Source organism: Cyanistes caeruleus, chromosome 17, assembly GCF_971803275.1.
Source record: "Cyanistes caeruleus chromosome 17, bCyaCae1.hap1.1, whole genome shotgun sequence".
Classification (NCBI taxonomy): Eukaryota; Metazoa; Chordata; class Aves; order Passeriformes; family Paridae; genus Cyanistes; species Cyanistes caeruleus.
Window position 1 is genome coordinate 883,311 of NC_141717.1, and position 17,937 is coordinate 901,247.

The 17,937-nt window shown below is 45.1% G+C and overlaps 2 protein-coding genes across 23 annotated transcripts in view; one reads left to right on the forward strand and one right to left on the reverse strand.

Annotated features, from left to right (window-relative positions):
- The window catches only part of IFT140 (intraflagellar transport 140), a 90,681-nt gene extending 74,345 nt beyond the window's left edge, over window positions 1–16,336 (forward strand). For 11 of the 17 annotated variants that reach the window (XM_086855099.1, XM_086855104.1, XM_086855096.1 and 8 more), the window contains 12 exons: window positions 6,718–6,895; window positions 9,097–9,287; window positions 10,305–10,400; window positions 10,748–10,880; window positions 10,970–11,113; window positions 11,506–11,634; window positions 11,836–12,018; window positions 12,709–12,915; window positions 13,070–13,282; window positions 13,390–13,556; window positions 14,538–14,679; window positions 15,215–16,336. In XM_086855099.1, the coding sequence (XP_086711225.1) occupies window positions 6,718–6,895; window positions 9,097–9,287; window positions 10,305–10,400; window positions 10,748–10,880; window positions 10,970–11,113; window positions 11,506–11,634; window positions 11,836–12,018; window positions 12,709–12,915; window positions 13,070–13,282; window positions 13,390–13,556; window positions 14,538–14,679; window positions 15,215–15,415 (1,984 nt within the window). In that variant the 3' untranslated portion in view covers window positions 15,416–16,336. The remainder of the gene's footprint in view (window positions 1–6,717; window positions 6,896–9,096; window positions 9,288–10,304; window positions 10,401–10,747; window positions 10,881–10,969; window positions 11,114–11,505; window positions 11,635–11,835; window positions 12,019–12,708; window positions 12,916–13,069; window positions 13,283–13,389; window positions 13,557–14,537; window positions 14,680–15,214) is intronic. The other 6 variants (XM_086855109.1, XM_086855106.1, XM_086855108.1 and 3 more) reach the window with 1 other exon arrangement.
- Window positions 1–17,937, reverse strand: part of TELO2 (telomere maintenance 2) — a 36,853-nt gene that overhangs the window by 709 nt on the left and 18,207 nt on the right. For 2 of the 6 annotated variants that reach the window (XM_023937086.2, XM_086855118.1), the window contains exon 20: window positions 12,669–17,150. In XM_023937086.2, coding sequence (XP_023792854.2) covers window positions 17,047–17,150 — 104 coding nt within the window. In that variant the 3' untranslated portion in view covers window positions 12,669–17,046. Of the gene's footprint in view, window positions 1–7,452; window positions 7,484–12,668; window positions 17,151–17,937 lie in introns of those variants that run through there. The other 4 variants (XM_086855123.1, XM_086855120.1, XM_086855121.1 and 1 more) reach the window with 4 other exon arrangements.

The following is a 17,937-nucleotide window of genomic DNA, read 5'->3' on the forward strand; positions in this document are numbered from 1 at the left end:
TCTCGCTGCCCAGGACTTGGAAACTTTGCTGCCGTGTGCTTGATAGGATGTCCCTGCTGACAGCCCAGTACGGAATGGACTGCCACCGGGCAATGCAGGTGTTCCTCTGATAAACCGGTTAAAGAGGGTTGTTGAGGGCACTCCAAACTGTCCTTGAACCTGCGTGTTTCCAGAGCGGTCTTGCCCAGACTGGCACTCCAGACGGCTCTTTGCTGTTTGCTGTTGTCATCAGCTGCCTCGGCAGCACCAAGACGAGGACAGGGATTGTGGTGGGTGCTGCCTTGCGGCCGGGCAGTACTGCCTGGGGTTCTGCCTCTCCTGAGCTGAGCCTGGCACCGTTCTTCAGGCTGCACAAATCCCGCACGAGTGTAGCATTGCCTTCACGCACTGAACTGAAGGCACAGCATCCAGTCAGCACTGAGGAGACCTGGCAGAGACCTTCCTCACCAAGCACCACCACACCTGAGGGGCTGACACAGGCGTTCACTGCAATCAATAAATTAGATTAGAAACTGATTTAATTTTATAGTGGCTCTGTCTTACCAGGCAAGAGGCTTTGCCCCTAACCAACCAATCTGCCCTGACCCAATACACAGAAAGATGCTCCTATAATTAGTTTTCAGCTACTGAAGTTGAATGTACTAACCTATGAGCTCAACTCTCCTCCATGTGTTCTGATAATTTTTAATCTTTAAACATATGAAGCTTTAAGTACTTTGAGCATCATCATCCTTTGAGAGCACTAGAGCATCTTTGATTTCTCTTTTTCCCTATAATTGGTCATGTTTCTGTATCTTGCAGTTTTTAGAACTTAAACATATATTTGTATAAACACACAAGTGTCTGCCATTCTTCAAAGAAATTTCCTATCAGCAATGACTGTCTTTGCATATTTTAAACCCCTTGGATTATTTGCTATTATGATTCTGTGTTTATTATAAGCCAGGGATTCAGCAGCAAGACAGATGATGTTTATCTGCAGATAACGCCAGGAGAGATTTACCTTTACAGAAATGTCACATACCTGCGTCTGTCTCCTCCCATTTGATATTTGCAATTTGATGAAGTCTGAGTATTTATTTTCAGCAGAGCCCAAGCTTCTTTCTTTTATGTAACATTAAAAACAGTTACAATTATATTTTACAAAGGCTGAACCAATCAGTCTAGTCATAGAATCATAAAGGTTGGAAAAGATCAAGTCCAACCATTGCCCCAGCCACAGACCTATGTCCCCAGGTGCCACATGCACACAGCTTTTAAATCCTTCCAGGGATGTTGACTCCAATACTGCCCTGGGCAGCTGTGCCAGTGCCTGACCACCCTTTCCATGAAGAAATTTTTCCTAATATCCAATTTAAACAGTAATGGGAATCCTGATCCTTAATAAAAAACTACCTTAGTGAATGCTTCTTTGCTGACATACAGGCAGCAGGATGTGCATTTTGCACTCACTGTGTTCTGTGAGGCGCAGGGGTTTGTGTCATGCAACCCACATGGAGCAATCTCTTGGTTGGTTGGTTTTACAAGGTTAAGTTTGGAACAAAGCTGTGTATTCAATGGGATATTATATACTCTATTAATGGGATATTATATACTCATATACTCTATTATAGATAGAATATATTCTATTATAGATAGAGTCTGTGAAGCTGCTTTATCAAATGGTCTGTTTCTGCCAGGGAAGTATTTTTAGGAGTAGCCTCATCAGATTTCAGCATTTGGATCAGGCATGAAAATGCCTGACTTTTCTTAGACTAGCTCATATCTTTAACACTATCAAGAGTCTCATTGAACTGTTGCAACTTTTCATCTATTAGTTCCTTGTTGTCTTTTAGTCCCACAGAAAGATATAACCAAAATCCCATAAATGCAATTTAAAAGCATCAAACCTATTTTAGTTACATCAGATAAAACCTAATTTTCTCAAGTCCCTAGTTTTCCAGTCTAGTGGAATGTCCCTACCCTTGGCAGGAGTTTGGAACAAGATGTTTTTTAATGTCCCTTCCTACCAAAACTATTCTGTGGTTCTGTGATTATCAATAATATAACATTAGAGGTTGAAATATTAATTTGTTATATATAACTTGTGTATTATAGGGTCAGTTGGTACCCAACAAAGTGGGGCCCAAATTGAAAAGAGGTTTTTTTTTTACCCTGATCCTGATCAGTGTTCATTTTCCAAATATAGCCCATTAAATAGAGGGAGAAAAGGTTTTTCAGTGAAATGCCTCAGACATAGAAATCTCCAACACTTCTAAATAATAGTCAATTTTTTCTTTAAACTTTTGTGCTAAATAGGCAATGAAAAATATATGGGATCTGAAGGGTTTGTAAGATCAGACTGTGGATGCTGTAAACACAGTTCCACAGAAAAACAGATGTGAAAGGTCAGACACAAAGCACATTTCATCAAATATGTGGTAAGATTTGTGCCCACTCTTAACAGGCATCACCATTTGCTTCCCAAATCCCTGGCACTATGGATGTGGCCTGAAGCCTGGGAGCACAGGGTGCAGCAGTAGATGGTGTATCCCTGTGCCTTGTGGGGGGGCTTGGGGCTCCCTGGGTGCTTGGGATGCCTTCCCATGGCTCTGCTACCACTGCTGCTGTGCCTGGGCTTCATTAAGTTTCCAGCTTCAGCTGATGAGGTACAGATGTGAGAGGCTTTCCAGTGGGGATGAAAGGAGGAGGAGGGGAAGAACAGGAAATTCCTGGAGTCAGAGTTGGGGGCAGGGAAAAATATTACTTGGCATTTTATATGGACAGTGGAGCCAGGCCTGGAGAGTTGCTGCCTTTTAGGGATGCATCAACAGTTTCAGCTTTCTTACTGCACTGGCAGCTACTGGGAGATAAACTGTGGTTTTCCCTGGGCTTTAAGTGAACCTGTTCTGCACCTCCTGTTTCTTGTTCCTTCACCAGACCCACATCCATCTGTCTGCATTTCTGAGGGGCAGCAAAACTTGAGACTCAGAGGTGACCTTATCACTCTCTACAACCTCCTTTCAGCAAGGGACAGAATGAAAGGATACAGTCTCAAGTTGTGTCAAGGGAAATTTAGGTTGGACGTCAGGAAAAAGTTCTTCATGGAAAGAGTAATAAAATACTGGAATTGTCTGCCTGGGGAGGTGGTGGAGTCACCATCCCTGGATGTGTTTAAAAAATAGATTGGATATGGCACTTGGTGCCATGGTTTAGTTGAGGTATTAGGGCATTGGTTGGACTTGATGATCTTGAAGGTCTCTTCCAATCTAGTGATTCTGTGGTTCTGTGGAGGTGCATTCCTGCCAGGGAGGTTGTGTATCTCGTGGCTGAAGTTGGTCTTTGTGAAACACAGAGAGAAATGGAAGCGGATTGTGGGTGCTCCCAGGATCCCCTCCCCTTCCCTACCGTCTCCTCTCCACATGCCTTATCAGAGCATCATCCCTCTTGTGAAGAATGTGTCTACTGGAAAGAACCAGTCTCTGCTGCAGTTCCATGGGGACCATAGCTGTTGCTCTGCCCTGTGCAGCTGCTAATCAAACCCAGTGAGGTATGGGAACTGCTCTGGGCAGAGCAAGGCTGGGTTCCTTAGATGAAACACTCCTTCAGGTGTTTCTGCAAGGCAGAACCCAGGAGAAGAGATGGTCAGGAGAACCTGCCATGGGTTCTTGTGCTGGTGAGCTGCCCTGATCATGTCTCTCAGAATCTTAGAATCATGGAATGATTTGGGTTGGAAAGGACCTTAAGGACCATCTGGCACCAACTCTCTGCCATGGGCAGGGACGCCTTTCTTTGGTATCCCTCTTATCTCTTGCTGTGGTCTCTGTACTGCATGAGTCCATGCAAGCTGTGCTCTGCCATGAACACTGTTAAATTCAGTGTCTTTGGTGCCTGGTATGTTCACCTCCTGCCCAGTTGGGGTGGCAGAAGGCATTGCCTGCTAGAATAAAACCAACTGCAGAGCACATCCACTGCAGATGTTTCTCCCTCTGCGTTTGTTGTCAGCGTACCCATGGCTCAAACCTCTCAGGTTCATTTTGCAAATGGTTTGGAGTGGAGGGGCAAGAGGTGGGATGGCTGAACTCCAGCTCCTCAGGGCCCATGTACCTGGGTGCCATGTGGTCCACAGGCATAGTGCATGGGGGGCAAGAGCTCCCAAAGAGGTGTCCTACAGGCAGCAGCTCCTGCTGAATTTTGACATTGGCAGGAGTTGTTGCCATCCAAGAAAGCATAACACAGCTGAGAAATGATGAGCAACATCTCCTAAATCCTGCTGTGACTCTTTGCATACTGTTATCTTTTAACTTTGTGCTTTAAAATACACTGTGTAGTCTGTTTCCTCTCAAAAGTTTCCACTCCCTGTAGTCTAAATAAGAATCTCATGCGCTCGCCTGTTTGAGCCAATGAACTCTCATCTTCCTGCATGGAGGGAGTTGAGAGCTGTCAGAGCCCTGCAAAATAAAGACTTTGATTTCCTTTCTGAAACTCACTGTTAGTCAGCTTGACAAAGCCCAGTACAGACGTGCGTTCTTTCACCCAGAGCCAACTGGCTGTTGGCAGCTTCTTCTGGCATGCTGCAGAGCTTGGAAAATTTACTTCTCAAGTGCTGTGTAGCACAGCTGTACCCAGGCACTGCCTATGAGCTTTGAGCAGCTCTTCCTAAGGACAGAACTCAACTGGCTGTGTTGTTCAAAACCAGGTTAACATAACTAACATCACACTGAGCATGTCAATGTTCTTTAAAGGTGTTTTTCCTAGTTTTCCAAACTCCAGATACAGATAGTGTCTGGAATAAAAGAAAACTATTCCAACTTCTCAGAAATTAGGAAGGTCACATCTGCTGACACAAGGCAGCATTTCTGTATTCTGAGTGGTGATGCATGGAAGTATCTGGCACTGCTTTCTGTCAGGCCCTCTCAGGTCTGAAATTACCATGCTTTATTTCAATGTTCCTTTTGACTCCTCAGCTGGGGAGTTTGGACATATAGAAGAAGAGCATAGGAGGCTGTGTTTGAGTACCACTCAGTTGTAAGAAAGGTAGCACTCAGACATGCATTTTTGCTTTTCTAAACCAGAAACACTTCTGATGTTTCTGAAATTTGTCCCTGATTTATCACTTCTCTTTTTTTATTTTCTCTATACCATTTGTCCTCAGTGAAGTCTGTATCACTTACTCATGTTGATCACTACTTGAAACCTTTATAAGAGTTGCACTGCAAGTAAAAGACGATATAATTCTAAAGTAAATTATGCAAGGGATTTTTCGTGTGCCTTTTCTTAGTGTATGTGTTGAAGAGCAGGTCGTGGTTCACTTGTTCTGTCCCTTCCCAGTTAGTCACTTTCTCCTGTTTGTGCAGGGCTTTCCCACAGCCACTGGAAACAGAAAAACATTTTAATCATAGGAAAACTGGAAGGTAATTTGGTGGCAGGTCGTAAAGTATCATTCTCTTCTATTATTTTCTTATTTTTTCCCTGCTTTTAAAATTTATGTTTACTTTGTGCTGTGTCTGTGCCTGAGAACTGCATAGACTGTACCTCTGCTGAGGGTAACATTTCGGATGCTCATGGTTTTTATTAGTCAAAGATATTGCATGAAATTCTGAAGAGCCTCAAATGTGAATAGAATCTATGAAAATCTTTGCTTGTCCCACTCTGTGATGGTCAGTTCTGTTGTGGCCCTTCTGCTAAGCAATTCTGCTGAGAGCATGGTCCTCAGCCCTTCCTGCCTTGCCTGGGCAGGGGACTTTGCAGTGTTAACTCCAAGCTCATAGCCTTGAAGAGTTCTTGTTCAGAGCACCACAAAGCTTTTCTTTTTGCCTGTTGCATACAAGTTTTAGATTAGAACATGGTTGTTTGGTAATTTTTCTACACATTATTCCCTATTACTGAGTACAACAATTGGGCTCTCAATAGTTTCTCAGTATTTAAACTATTCCAGACTGCAGCAGGAGATTTCCAGTGTGAGGTTAAGACTTTTCTCATAATTTTAATTTTGATTTCTGAACATGAGTGTGGGAATTGTGACTGTCTATAGGTTGCAGTTACAGCAGGATGGGCACATGATAAATGTTTATATTTGTGCAAACACAGAATCATGGACTGATTTGGGTTGGAAAGGACCTTAAAGACCATCTTGTTCAACCCACCCCTGCTTTGGGAAGGGACACCTTCCACTGTCCCCAGGTTGCTCCAAGCCCCTTGAACACTTCCAGAGATGGGGCAGCCAAGACTTCTCTGCGCAGCCTGTGCCAGGGCCTCACCAACCTCACAGGGAAGAATTTCTTCCAATCTGAATCTCCCCTCCTTCAATTTAAAGCCATTCCCCCTTGTCCTGTCCCTCCAGGCCCTTGTCCCAACTCCCTCTCCAGCTCTCCTGGAGCTCCTTTTGGCATAAGAAGTAGCTCTTAAGTTCTCCTCAGAGCCTTCTCTTCTCCAGGTTGAATATCCCCAGCTCTCTCAGCCTGTCTCCAGAGTAGAGGTGTATCTGCTGTTGTTTAGACATTGGTGTAAATCAAACTCCACACTATTTCCTTAAGGTTAGTGTCATTTAGCTCAAGAACTGACCTTTGTGTATGAGCCTGCTTCTGTTCCTCTTCAGTCTTCACACAGCTGCTGCAGTCTCTGTTACTGTCACCCCATTCCCAACGTACAGATGGTTTCCCCTTTCACACTCTCACACCTCACCTGCCTTCCAGGTGACACAATAACAGCTCTCCTTTTCTTTCCCATTTCCTGCAGTGAGGCTGTCTGGGAGAACATGGCTCGCATGTGTGTGAAGACTCAGAGGCTCGATGTTGCCAAAATTTGCCTGGGGCACATGGGTCATGCAAGAGGAGCCAAGGCACTGCGGGAGGCTGAGCAAGAGCCAGAGCAGAAGGCCAGGGTGGCTGTGCTGGCCATCCAGCTGGGCATGCTGGTAAATCCCACAGCCAAGCTGTGAAAAGTTTATAGCAGACTCTGAAAAACTACTCAGTGAAACTGCTGGCTGAAGGAAACATCTTTTAAAGATTGTTTTATGTGTGAAACATTTAACAGAAACCTGCTTTCTTGGGGCATAAGCCTCTTCCAAGCTTAATCATTCTAGGTTTCACTGAATTTTAAAAAGTCTATTATTTTATTATAGTTAAAATGTTTCAACAAACATGTTTAAAGCTCTCATATGGAGCTCTGATATTTAAGCTCTGATATGGATCACAAGATCCATTTTGAAAGTATTTGTTTCCAAAGTGAAAGGCTAGAGCTGTGTGCTGTCACAGATTGAGGGCTGACCTGAAGTTGTTGGAGTTTAGGCAAAATAGACTTTATTTGCAGGGCTGGAGAGCTCTGGTCAGTCACATTCATCGCCGCTGCTGTCCCAGGGATGCTTAATCACCCAGATTTCTATCCTCACTTCTCCCAGTGTGTGAGCAGGAACTTGGCTGGATCCAGCCAGAGGACAATATCTGGTCGTTCCCCAGGGTTGGTGTATGGAACAACTCTCTTGTTCCTCCATCTGGAACCCAACCTGGCAACAAATACACCCCAAAGTGGACCTTGTGTCTGACTTCATTCCCCTTGATTGCCAATAGAACTGAGATCTAAGCTGGGTTTGAGACCAGCAGTGTCATATGGATTGAAAATTGACTGGTGCTAGTTAGAGTAGGATTAGTATTCCACTAATTTAATACTTTCAGTAATGATCCATAAGAAAGCCAGAAATTTTTAGTCTGGGAACCATAAGAGATCCAGGCATATGATCCATTAGAGGGAAAAATTGGGAAGGACTTTATGGAATAACCCACAGTCTATAGGAAATACTGAATTAGATAAAAAATAGCAAGGTACTATGACAGCAAAAATCAGTTTGGGGCTATGTTTGAGGAGAAAAACCCAGGCCGGGGCCTGGATTTGGTAACTGTGTATTCAGCGCAGCTACAGCTGGAATGATGACTTCCAGCCTTTAAGTATCTCATTACAGAAAAAAAAAGTTGATGAACTGGAAAAGGTTCAGAGAAAATAAGTGCAAATTTCTCAGCTCTTGGAAAGACTTCACAGAAAAGGAAGTCTTGAAAACGGCCAAATAATTAGAATTTGGCTTGAAAAGGTATTCAGCAATCTATAATTATTTGATGAGTATGAAAGAGAGACAGAGAGTAACTATTCTGAGTTAAAAGTAAGGAAAAAAGGAAAATTCAAACTAAATGTTTGTAAAGGCTTCCTGGCAAAGAAAGCTATGAGGCTTAAAAGTGTCAGTGCTTCTTCTCTTGGATATTTGGATGTGTTTGGAGAGGTGGAAGGGAACTATAGCAAAACAAATGCAGTTCTACTGCTTTTTTTCATCTCATGCAGAAACCTAGGGCAGGCATCTTCCTTTTCCACTTTCTGTGCTTTTTAAAATTCAAAACAATAAGACACAGAAAGCAGTTTTCTGTCTTGGACAGATAATCCTAATTTACTAAATATAGTGTTCAGCTGGACAGCAGTTGGGTGGAGCAGGAAAATGCTCCTTCCACGGGAGTTAGTACCTCTCAGAGAATAAAAATAATAGTTCCAAATTTGCTTGCCCTTGCGTCAGCATTGGCAAAACCCTCCTGTTCTAATTCTGTAATAAATTAGTAACATTTATTCCCAGGAATGGAGCTCAGTTGTCCATGAACAGCATTGCTGTCTCTGAGACCTGCTGGGAGGTCACAGGGGTTCCCTGGCTCACAGTATCCTAATTCTCAAACCCTGAGTGCCAGGATTTTCTCCTAAGCCTCACCCCTGGGTGCGCAGCAGGGTCAGTAGCTGTATGCCCACTTAAGCATGTCTCCATTTTTGGTGATTCACACTCCTAATTTGACAGCATTTGATCATTGATGACTTGCTTGTGTCACTCCCGTCCCTCCCAGTCAGTCCTGTACAATAAATGTCAGGATCTGAATGCTTTCCTTATTTTTACATACTCATCCTGTTTCCCTATAACATGCTATCCCAGGCCACATATATTTAGTTGGTTAACCCCTCTGCCTGAATGTTGTTTCTTTAATTCCATTGCAGTGCCCTGCACTAATAAACTGCTTCAAGATGCAGTGCCTGATGTGACTGACACACAGTGTGGGTTGGGGCTGACGGGGATTTTGGGTGTTCCTCTCCCAGGAGGATGCAGAGCGGCTGTACAAGGCTTGCAAACGGTATGACCTCTTGAACAAGTTCTACCAAGCCTCCAACCAGTGGCAGAAAGCCATCGAAACGGCTGAGGCTCATGACCGGGTTCACCTGCGCACCACCCACTACAACTACGCGAAGCACCTGGAGGCAACTGGGCAGCAGTGCCTGGCACTCACCCAGTAAGCACCAGTTGGGTGTACATGGGGGACTGGGAGCCTCCTTCCCCTGTGGAGATGGGTGAAGGAAGATGTTTGATGATGACCAGTAAAAATTAATTAAAGTATTTTCCTGTTTCTGGTGCCTTCTATTTCACAGAGTGAAAGCATTCTCAGTGAAACCTCCCAGCACCCTCCCATGCAAATAATGTGTAGTTTCTAAAAGGTGAAGTCTGTCAGGGCCAGTAGTTAAACCCTACTCTCGTGTGTAATCCCCAGTCTTGTGTTTATCTCTGGAAGACCACTGCCATCTTTCCTTCCTTTTCCATGACAAAACCAATTATTTGCTTTTCCTGAGTCCCAGATACAACTGCTGAAGCAGAATTTAGTTTGACTTGGTTGCTTCTGGTGCTTGATCCTCTCCTGTAGCTGTTAAGTCCCATGAGAAGTTAGGGGAGGGTATTTTTGATGTCTTGTATTTCTTGTTTGAGATATTTTTAAGGAGTTTTCCAATATGAAAGTTCCCATCATCATCATCATCATCATCCAAAAAGGTCAATTCTGTCCAGAATCAAAGCAGAGCTCCCCTGTGCTCAGACAGACCCACTGATGGCCATGGTGGGCAGTGGGGTTAGGAGAAGTGGGTGCTGGGGTAGGGACAGTGACCTCTCAGCAGTGGCAGAGGCTGATGTTGCAGTGGGTGGTACAGTGTGGAGCCTGAGGCATTTGTGACCTGTCCAGCCAGGTGTGCTTGATGCTTGGAGAACTTTCTGGGATACTTCTTTGGGCCATCACTGGCACTTTTTAAAGTATTTCCTGTGCTATGAAGAGCACACCCCCCTAATTCCAAGTGCTTGTCAGTACTATTGAACTTTTGATTTTTGATGGTGCTGGTGGACTGCAACTGGTCTTACAGCTAAAGTAGTTGTTCCCAGGGTTGTCAGCTGATGACTGCCAAACTAGATTAAATGTATATTATACACACAGAGAGCTAATAAGGAGGCTGTCATTTCACATCTAATATGTTCTTCTTCTCTACAGCTATGAAGAGTCAGACACACACAGGTTCGAGGTACCTCGAATGCTCTCTGAAGACTTACAAGCCCTGGAGAACTACATCAACAAGATGAAAGACAAGTCAGTGCTATGTTTGTTCCTTCCACAAGGAGCTGTCAGATCTGACATACAATTTGTGATTAGAGTGAGGATGACAGAGTGAATCTCCTCAGTCTCATTCAACCCCTCCCTTATCAATTATGACCCTCCAACAGCTTTTCAGGTTTATGCTGCACATGCTCAAGACTGGTTACACTGGTTATCCAGGCTGACTTCCTGTATAGTGCTGATCTTGGGAGTGTCACATTTTGGTTGGGGTAAAGCATATGTTCTAAAAAGTGTGTTCAGTCTTTAGTTCAAGCTCTCTAGGAGTTAAAAACAGCATCTGGCAGTTCTTGTTGCTGCAATTAATATTGCTGCTTTTCCAGGAGCCTGTGGAAGTGGTGGGCACAGTACTTGGAGAGCCAGTCAGACATGGAATCTGCATTAAAATACTATGCACTGGCTCAGGATTATTTTTCCCTAGTCCGTGTCCACTGCTTTCAAGGCAACATTCAAAAGGTAAGGCAGTCTGCTTCCACCTGCTTCCAGAGTTCTCACTCCTGGGAGAAGCATAGACATGAAGTAAAGCTGTACAATTCCCTCTGCAGGCTGCTGAAATAGCAAATGAAACGGGGAATGGGGCAGCCTCCTATCACCTGGCACGCCAGTACGAGAGTCAGGAGGACATCAAGCAGGCTGTGCACTTCTACAGCCGGGCCCAGGCGTTCAACAACGCCATCCGCTTGTGCAAGGTACGCAGAGGGGCACAGTGTGCCCGCACCAGCACAGGGTTCTGCTCTTTGGTGGTACAAGGTGTTCGCGCCCATTCCCTCCCATAAGACGCTGCCTGCTCTTGGACAGCCCATGGTTAAGCTGCTCCTGGTTTCTGCTGACCTCTTCTACCAAAGATGGATCAATAAAGTCTTGGTGGTTTGGAAATGTATTTTCTTGAACAACTCATCAGAAACTCCCTCAAAGAAATAATCATAATCAATGCTGAAATTCACTTGGGTTGTAGAGGTTTTACAAAGAAGGGGGTGAGAGTTTAATACTGTGTAACAGTATAAAGCCACAGGCTTGCCAATAGTTGGAATTATGAAATTTGTGTGTGCACACCCAGAGCCAAACCTTTGCTTTTGAACAGGCGAATAATTTAGATGATCAGCTGATGAACCTGGCTCTCCTGAGCTCACCAGAAGACATGATAGAGGCAGCCTGCTATTATGAGGAAAAGGGGGATCAAATGGACAGAGCTGTTATGTTATACCACAAGGTAAATGTTTTTTAGTAGAAACTCCCAAACTTTACACTGAAGCAGTTCCTACAGCAGAGGAATGTTAAATCAGTTGTGGTGCTTACTATGTCCAGTCATTTTTTTATGGTGAGTAATGCTTTATTAAGCCACTCAAAGGCATCCTGAGAACTGGCTCTGGAGTGCTCACTCATCTTTGAAGCCTTATTCCTAATTTTGCAGGCAGGACACTTCTCCAAAGCCCTGGAGCTGGCCTTTGCCACGCAGCAGTTTGGGGCCCTACAGCTCATTGCTGAAGACCTGAATGAGAAGTCTGACCCAGCCCTGCTCGCCCGCTGCTCTGGGTTCTTCATTGAACATGCTCAGTATGAGAAGGCACTGGAGCTGCTGCTCACAGCCAAGAAGGTGAGCCAAGCCCTCTGGTCCCCTGTGCACAGGTAGAGGAGCACAACAGGTGTGTACCTGCACACAGCCATTCATCTGTGCAGGTAAACAGATACAAGAAGCACTTGTAAAGTTTCAAGATTCCTCTTAAGCCAGTGATTCAGGGGCACTAGCAACTGAGCCTTCCCAAAATGCTGGGTACCAGACCAGTCCTGTGATCACTTCTCCTTAACAAGCTCTTATGGCTGGCTTTCTTCACATTTTGCAAGGGTACTGTAGCCCTTTTCTGGACTACAGGCTTTTGTATAGCCTACTCAGAATTTGTTCCTATATGGGAAGTACCAAAATATTTAACAAAATCTTTCAATTTATTTGTATTTGCTGAAAATGTTACTATTGATCATGCCTAACAAACCTAATTTTTATGTCTCTAAAAATCTCATGTTCAGAGTCAAAATGGCTGAATCTTTAGTGGCATACTTGTGTGAGAGCAATACTGTCATAAGAGCAAACATGTTCTTAGCAAACAAAATGGGATTGTGTGTGCCTGAACAGGGGCTGATGTTGAGACACATAACTACAGCCCAGTGCTCCAGACAGACATCCTCAGCTGTTTGTGTTTGTAGCTGATTTCTGTAGGTTACACCACAAGCAAAAGTGAAGTATCACAATAGTGTTTGCAACATTTTATTGCTCTCTTGCTCCCATCAGTACCATGAAGCTCTGCAGCTGTGCCTTGAGCAGAATCTGACCATCACTGAGGAGCTGGCTGAGAAGATGACAGTCTCCAAGGAGTCCCAGGATCTCTCCGAGGAGTCCCGGAGGGAGCTGCTGGAGCAAATTGCCGACTGCTGCATGAGACAAGGCAACTACCACATGGCCACCAAGAAATACACACAAGCAGGAAACAAGTTAAAGGTCAGCCTGGATAGCCTCATAACAAGGGTGTTTTGAAAAGTCAACCTTGAAGAAGACTTCCTACAGTAACTACCCAGGTGAAACTTTTGAGCCATCTTGATGGTGTTTTTGCATTCACATTATTTACCCTCTGTGCCACTCCTTCCCTTTCCAGGCCATGAGGGCATTGCTGAAATCTGGAGATACTGAGAAAATTATCTTCTTTGCGGGAGTTTCCAGACAGAGAGAGATTTATATCATGGCAGCCAACTACCTGCAGTCACTTGACTGGCGTAAAGATGCAAAGATTATTGCAAATATCATCAGCTTCTACACCAAAGGAGGGGCCCTTGATCTCCTGGCAGGTTTCTATGATGCATGTGCTCAGGTACTGCTCTTTCTGTGACTGCTGAACATGTTTGGTTTATTAGCTCTAGTTTATTAGGGAGCTCTAGTTTATTATGGAGCAAGACCATCTCCTTTCTCCTCTTGCAGGTTGAGATCGATGAGTATCAGAATTATGAAAAAGCCCACAGAGCACTCACAGAAGCATACAAGTGCCTTTCCAAAGCAAAGGCCAGAAGCCCTGTGGAACAGGAAAGCAAACTCAGACACCTGCAGAGCAGGATGAGTCTGATGAAGCGGTTCATCCATGCTCAGAGGTGAGCTGCAGCATGGAGAGCACAGAAACTAAGCAACAGAAATATCATACCAGAACAGAAGTTATAATAGTACCTAAAGTTTAATAAATAATTTGCAGCTTGCTGAAAAAAAAAAAAAAGCTGCTGGCACATTTGTCTAGCAGGGAAACCATAATGTGATTTTCAAAAGTGCATTTAAAACATTGCATTAAAGATAGAAAAGTAACCTGAAAGAGAAGGATGTAGACCAAGGGAGGTGTAGCCAGAAAGGTTAATTATCATAAAATCACAGAATCACTGGTTTGGGTGGGAAGAGACCTGAGAGACCTCCTTGTTTCAAAAGCCTGCCATAGGCAGGGACATCTTCCACTACCCCATGTTGCTCCAAGCCCCATCCAACCTGGCCTTGAACACTTCCAGGGATAGGGCAGACACAGCTTCTCTAGGCAACCTGTGCCAGGGCCTCACCACCCTCATAGGGAACAATTCCTTCCCAATATCCCATCTTTCCCTACCCTCTGGCAGTTGGAAGCCATTCCCCTTTATCCTGTCCCTCAGGGCCTTTGTCCTAAGTCCCTCTGCAGCTCTCCTGGGGCCCCTTTAGGCACTGGAAGGGGCTCTAAGATTTCCATGGAGCAATCTCTTTTCCGGGTGAACACCCCCAGCTCTCCCAGCCTGGCTCCAGAGGGACTCCAGCCCTTGGAACACCTTAATGGGCTCCTCTGGACTCACTCCAGCAGCTCCATGTCGTGCCTGTGCTGGGACCCCAGGGCTGGACGGAGTTCTGCAGGTGGAAGTCTCATCTGGGCAGGGCAGAGGGACAGAATATCCCCCTCTACCTTGCTGCCCACACTGGCCAATCAGCCCCAGGACAAGGGTTTTTTTGGGTTTTGTTTGGGCTTCTGTCATGAACCTAATGCAGTAAAAACTCTTTCCTGTCCTTGGATGGATAGGCTGAGTGCTCTCCCTCGGCTGTGACACTTCCCTTTTGCCCTTTCCTAGAGTTTACCCTGAAGACACTGAAGAAGCAGTCAGGCAGTGCGAACTGCTCCTGGCTGAACAGGACTTTGACAATGCCATCCGGTATGGCGATGTCCTGGGATTTTTGGTTCAGCATTATGCACAAGTGGAGGAATTCCATACAGTAAGTGAAGTCTTAAGTCTTCTAACCTACAGAATCCATATTGTCCATCTGTGCAGCTTGGTGGAGCGTGGCTCTCACGCAGGAAGATGGTAGAAGCCTAAATGTGCATCAGGGTGAGGCACAGCTCAGAAACTTTATCCATATTTTTCATTCTATGGGAGGAGAAGAGAAAAAGAAAGCTCACAGGACACAAAGCATAAATGGTGCTAGATTCTTAAGCATTCCCAGTGATTTAATGAGAACAGAGGGTCTGTCTGGGTGTGTGCCTCAGCAATACCACCACACTGCATTTGCCACATGGCCAAAGAAGAAAACTAAAATGGCAGTTATTTGAGGAAATAGTGATTTGCTCCTTCGGGACAGGTGTCACACACCCCCTGAACAGTCCAGTGCCTGCTGCTCCAATGAGGAGCCAAGTGAGAGTTTCTCCAGCTGTACTGATGAACTTCACTTTTAATGTGCAAAGCACAAGAAATCGTTTACTGGGGCCCCTGTAGCAGTGTGCCCTCTGACAGTGATCTCTGCATTCCTTTAGGCTTATCGCTACCTGGAAGAGATGCAGAAGAGAATTCCAGCCTCAAATCTGAGCTACTATGTGTCCCCACAGACCATGGAGACCGTGCACCAAGGAGCTGGTGTTCCCATGAGCCAAGCCCTGTCCCCAGCACACACTGGCCATGGTAACACAGACAACAAGGAGGAGGAAGAAGTGGCTGATGAAGTGGAGGACCCCTGACAATGAGCACTTACCAAATGCAAAGCTGACTTTATTGACAGCTCATTTATTCCATCCTCATTAGGGGGCTCAGATCAGTCATATGCTGTTGCCACACAGCTTTTTGGTTATTACCAAGGAATTTATTTTTCCTGCTTGACTGTACAAGCAACAGTATTAGAGCTAATATGTTCTCTCAAGCACAGCATACAGTGATTCACATGTATATCTCCTGTTAGAAAGCTGGTTTAGTATTTTAATAAATTTGAGGCAGAAAAAACCAGTAAGAACTGCATCAGTTTTTTCTCAGTACAGAAGAACTGCATAACTTGAGGTAGAAATTGTGAGTTGCCTTTCAAGTACAACTCTGATCTGTATGGTGCAGATCTTTGATTCCCTAGAATTGAGATCTTCTGAAAACAATCCCCATATCATATGGGTAGGAGCTTGGTTAAAAGTCAAACTACCTACTCCTGCAGGCTGAAGGCAGAGCTTCCCCAACAAAAGCTTCTGTGTTTAAATACATCAGAGGGTCATGTGGGGTAGAGCAACCACTTACAGACATCTGGGTAAACCTCAGAGTCACAGAACACCTGGGTTGGAAGGGATCCTGGATGTCCCCTGGTCCAACCCTGCTCGAGCTGGGTCACTCTGAGTGAGTTAATCTTCTCTCTTACTGTGACGCTCCTTCTCCAAACACCAGTTCTGTACTAAAGCCACTCTGTACTAGTCACATTTTTGGAGGCCAATTTCTTCCCTGGCACAAGCAGGACTGAGAAAAGTGAAGCTCAATGTAACAACCAAGGTTCTGGTCACCTCTCTGCCTGTCACCCTGCCAAGTGGTAGTTATCAGGTCATGTTTCTTACCAACCAGCCCTTACACTTAGAATGATTTTTCTTCGTGTTTTGTGACTTGCTTCAAAATTTGGGGTGAACATGAAGTTTCTAAATTGCTTTCAGGGAAGAAAGGTTGGGGAGATTTTAAGGTCAAAATCTGAAAATAATTTATTCTTTAGTAGGAACTGCTGTACTAAGACTATACAAAAAAAAATTCCCTGTTTATTCCTTCCTAATCACAGCCCAGCTCTAGCTCAGGCCTTTAAAGTTTGGCACACTTTCAGCACTTCAGTGTAGTTATCCAGTGCTTGCATATCATCAGCATTGCCATTCCAGACACCATGGAATCAAAATTGCCATACACCTTTTTCCAGCAGCAGACCAACAGCTGGTCCCCCAAACTCCAGCTGCACAGGAATGTGGGAGCCTTTGTAAAGGGCATGTCATAGTGGCCCTCCCCAGCCCTCCTGTTTTTCTGACAAGAAGGCTCTGTGAAATCTCCCCTGTATTTTTAGCCAAGTGCTCAGACCTGCCAAGATTATAAATAGCTGGGGTGGGGGGTGGGGGTGCGGGAGGATGGCAGCACTCGCCTACCTTCCTGCATCTGTACACGCTGTACCGGATACCCAGAGCTCACTCAATTGGCCTCCACTACAAAGTCCAGATGTCAAGTCAGTCTCACTGGCTTACAGCTCAGCACCCTTCCCCCTTCTTCCTCTCCTCCAGCCAGGTGACTGCTGAAGAGGCCCTAGCAGTGCCCAACTACATCCAGCTGTCAAGAGCACAAGGTAAAGGTCATTTTTGTTACCCTTCAGCTAGGAAGGAACAACTTCAAGTTTCTTTTTCAGGTTCTCCATTAGCAGCAAGTTCTGCAGGGCCAGCCTTCTGCAGTCCCCATCAGGGTCTTTCTCCATCACATCTGCAAAATAAACAGCCACGGTTAATTGGAAAATGGGAAAAAGTGCCCTTAACACTTCTCACTGTTTTACTGACAATCACAGAACTAAACAACAGTGTTTGCACCTACAGCTGGGCCAGACATCAGCACTTGCAGGAACTGCATTAAGCCAGAAGGCAGAGACACATGAACTTGGTCATGTAGAGCAGCATGAGTTCAGCAAAGTCCTGACTGCCACATGGGGTAGTGCTCCAGTCCTCTATGAGAAACAAACAGTCAGTTGGTCTGAAACACTATAGAAACTGTCTGACCTTGGATCCCATGGGATTATCTCCGTGCCAGAATTTGTACTTGTCACCCTGACCTACACAAAAGCTTTGTACAGATGAGCTGCAAGTGTGAATGAAGTCTGCAGCTAGAAATACACTTTGTCCAAAGTCTTAAGTCTCCACTCTGCCATTCCTGCAATCTAAAATGGTCAGTGCTCCTTCCTGAATTTGGGGTCATGATGTCATTCCAATGGGGAAAGGAGGAGACAGGCCTCAAGATTCAGCATATTCTTCACTCTCAGAGACCAGTCTTCTGATAAATGAGTTCCACACTTCCCACAGCACATAAGGGGAGTGTGAGGCTGTTCCCAGCAGCTGTTATTCCAGGGGCCCTTAATGGGCCTGCAAAGTAACAACCAGGATGCATGCAGGATGTCTGAGCAGGGGAGCCTGGAAGAGCAGGGAGCCTGTGTGAGGATATCCTGTACGCACGAGCAGTGTGCTGGGAGCCCAGCACTGTCAGCCCAAATACATGACTC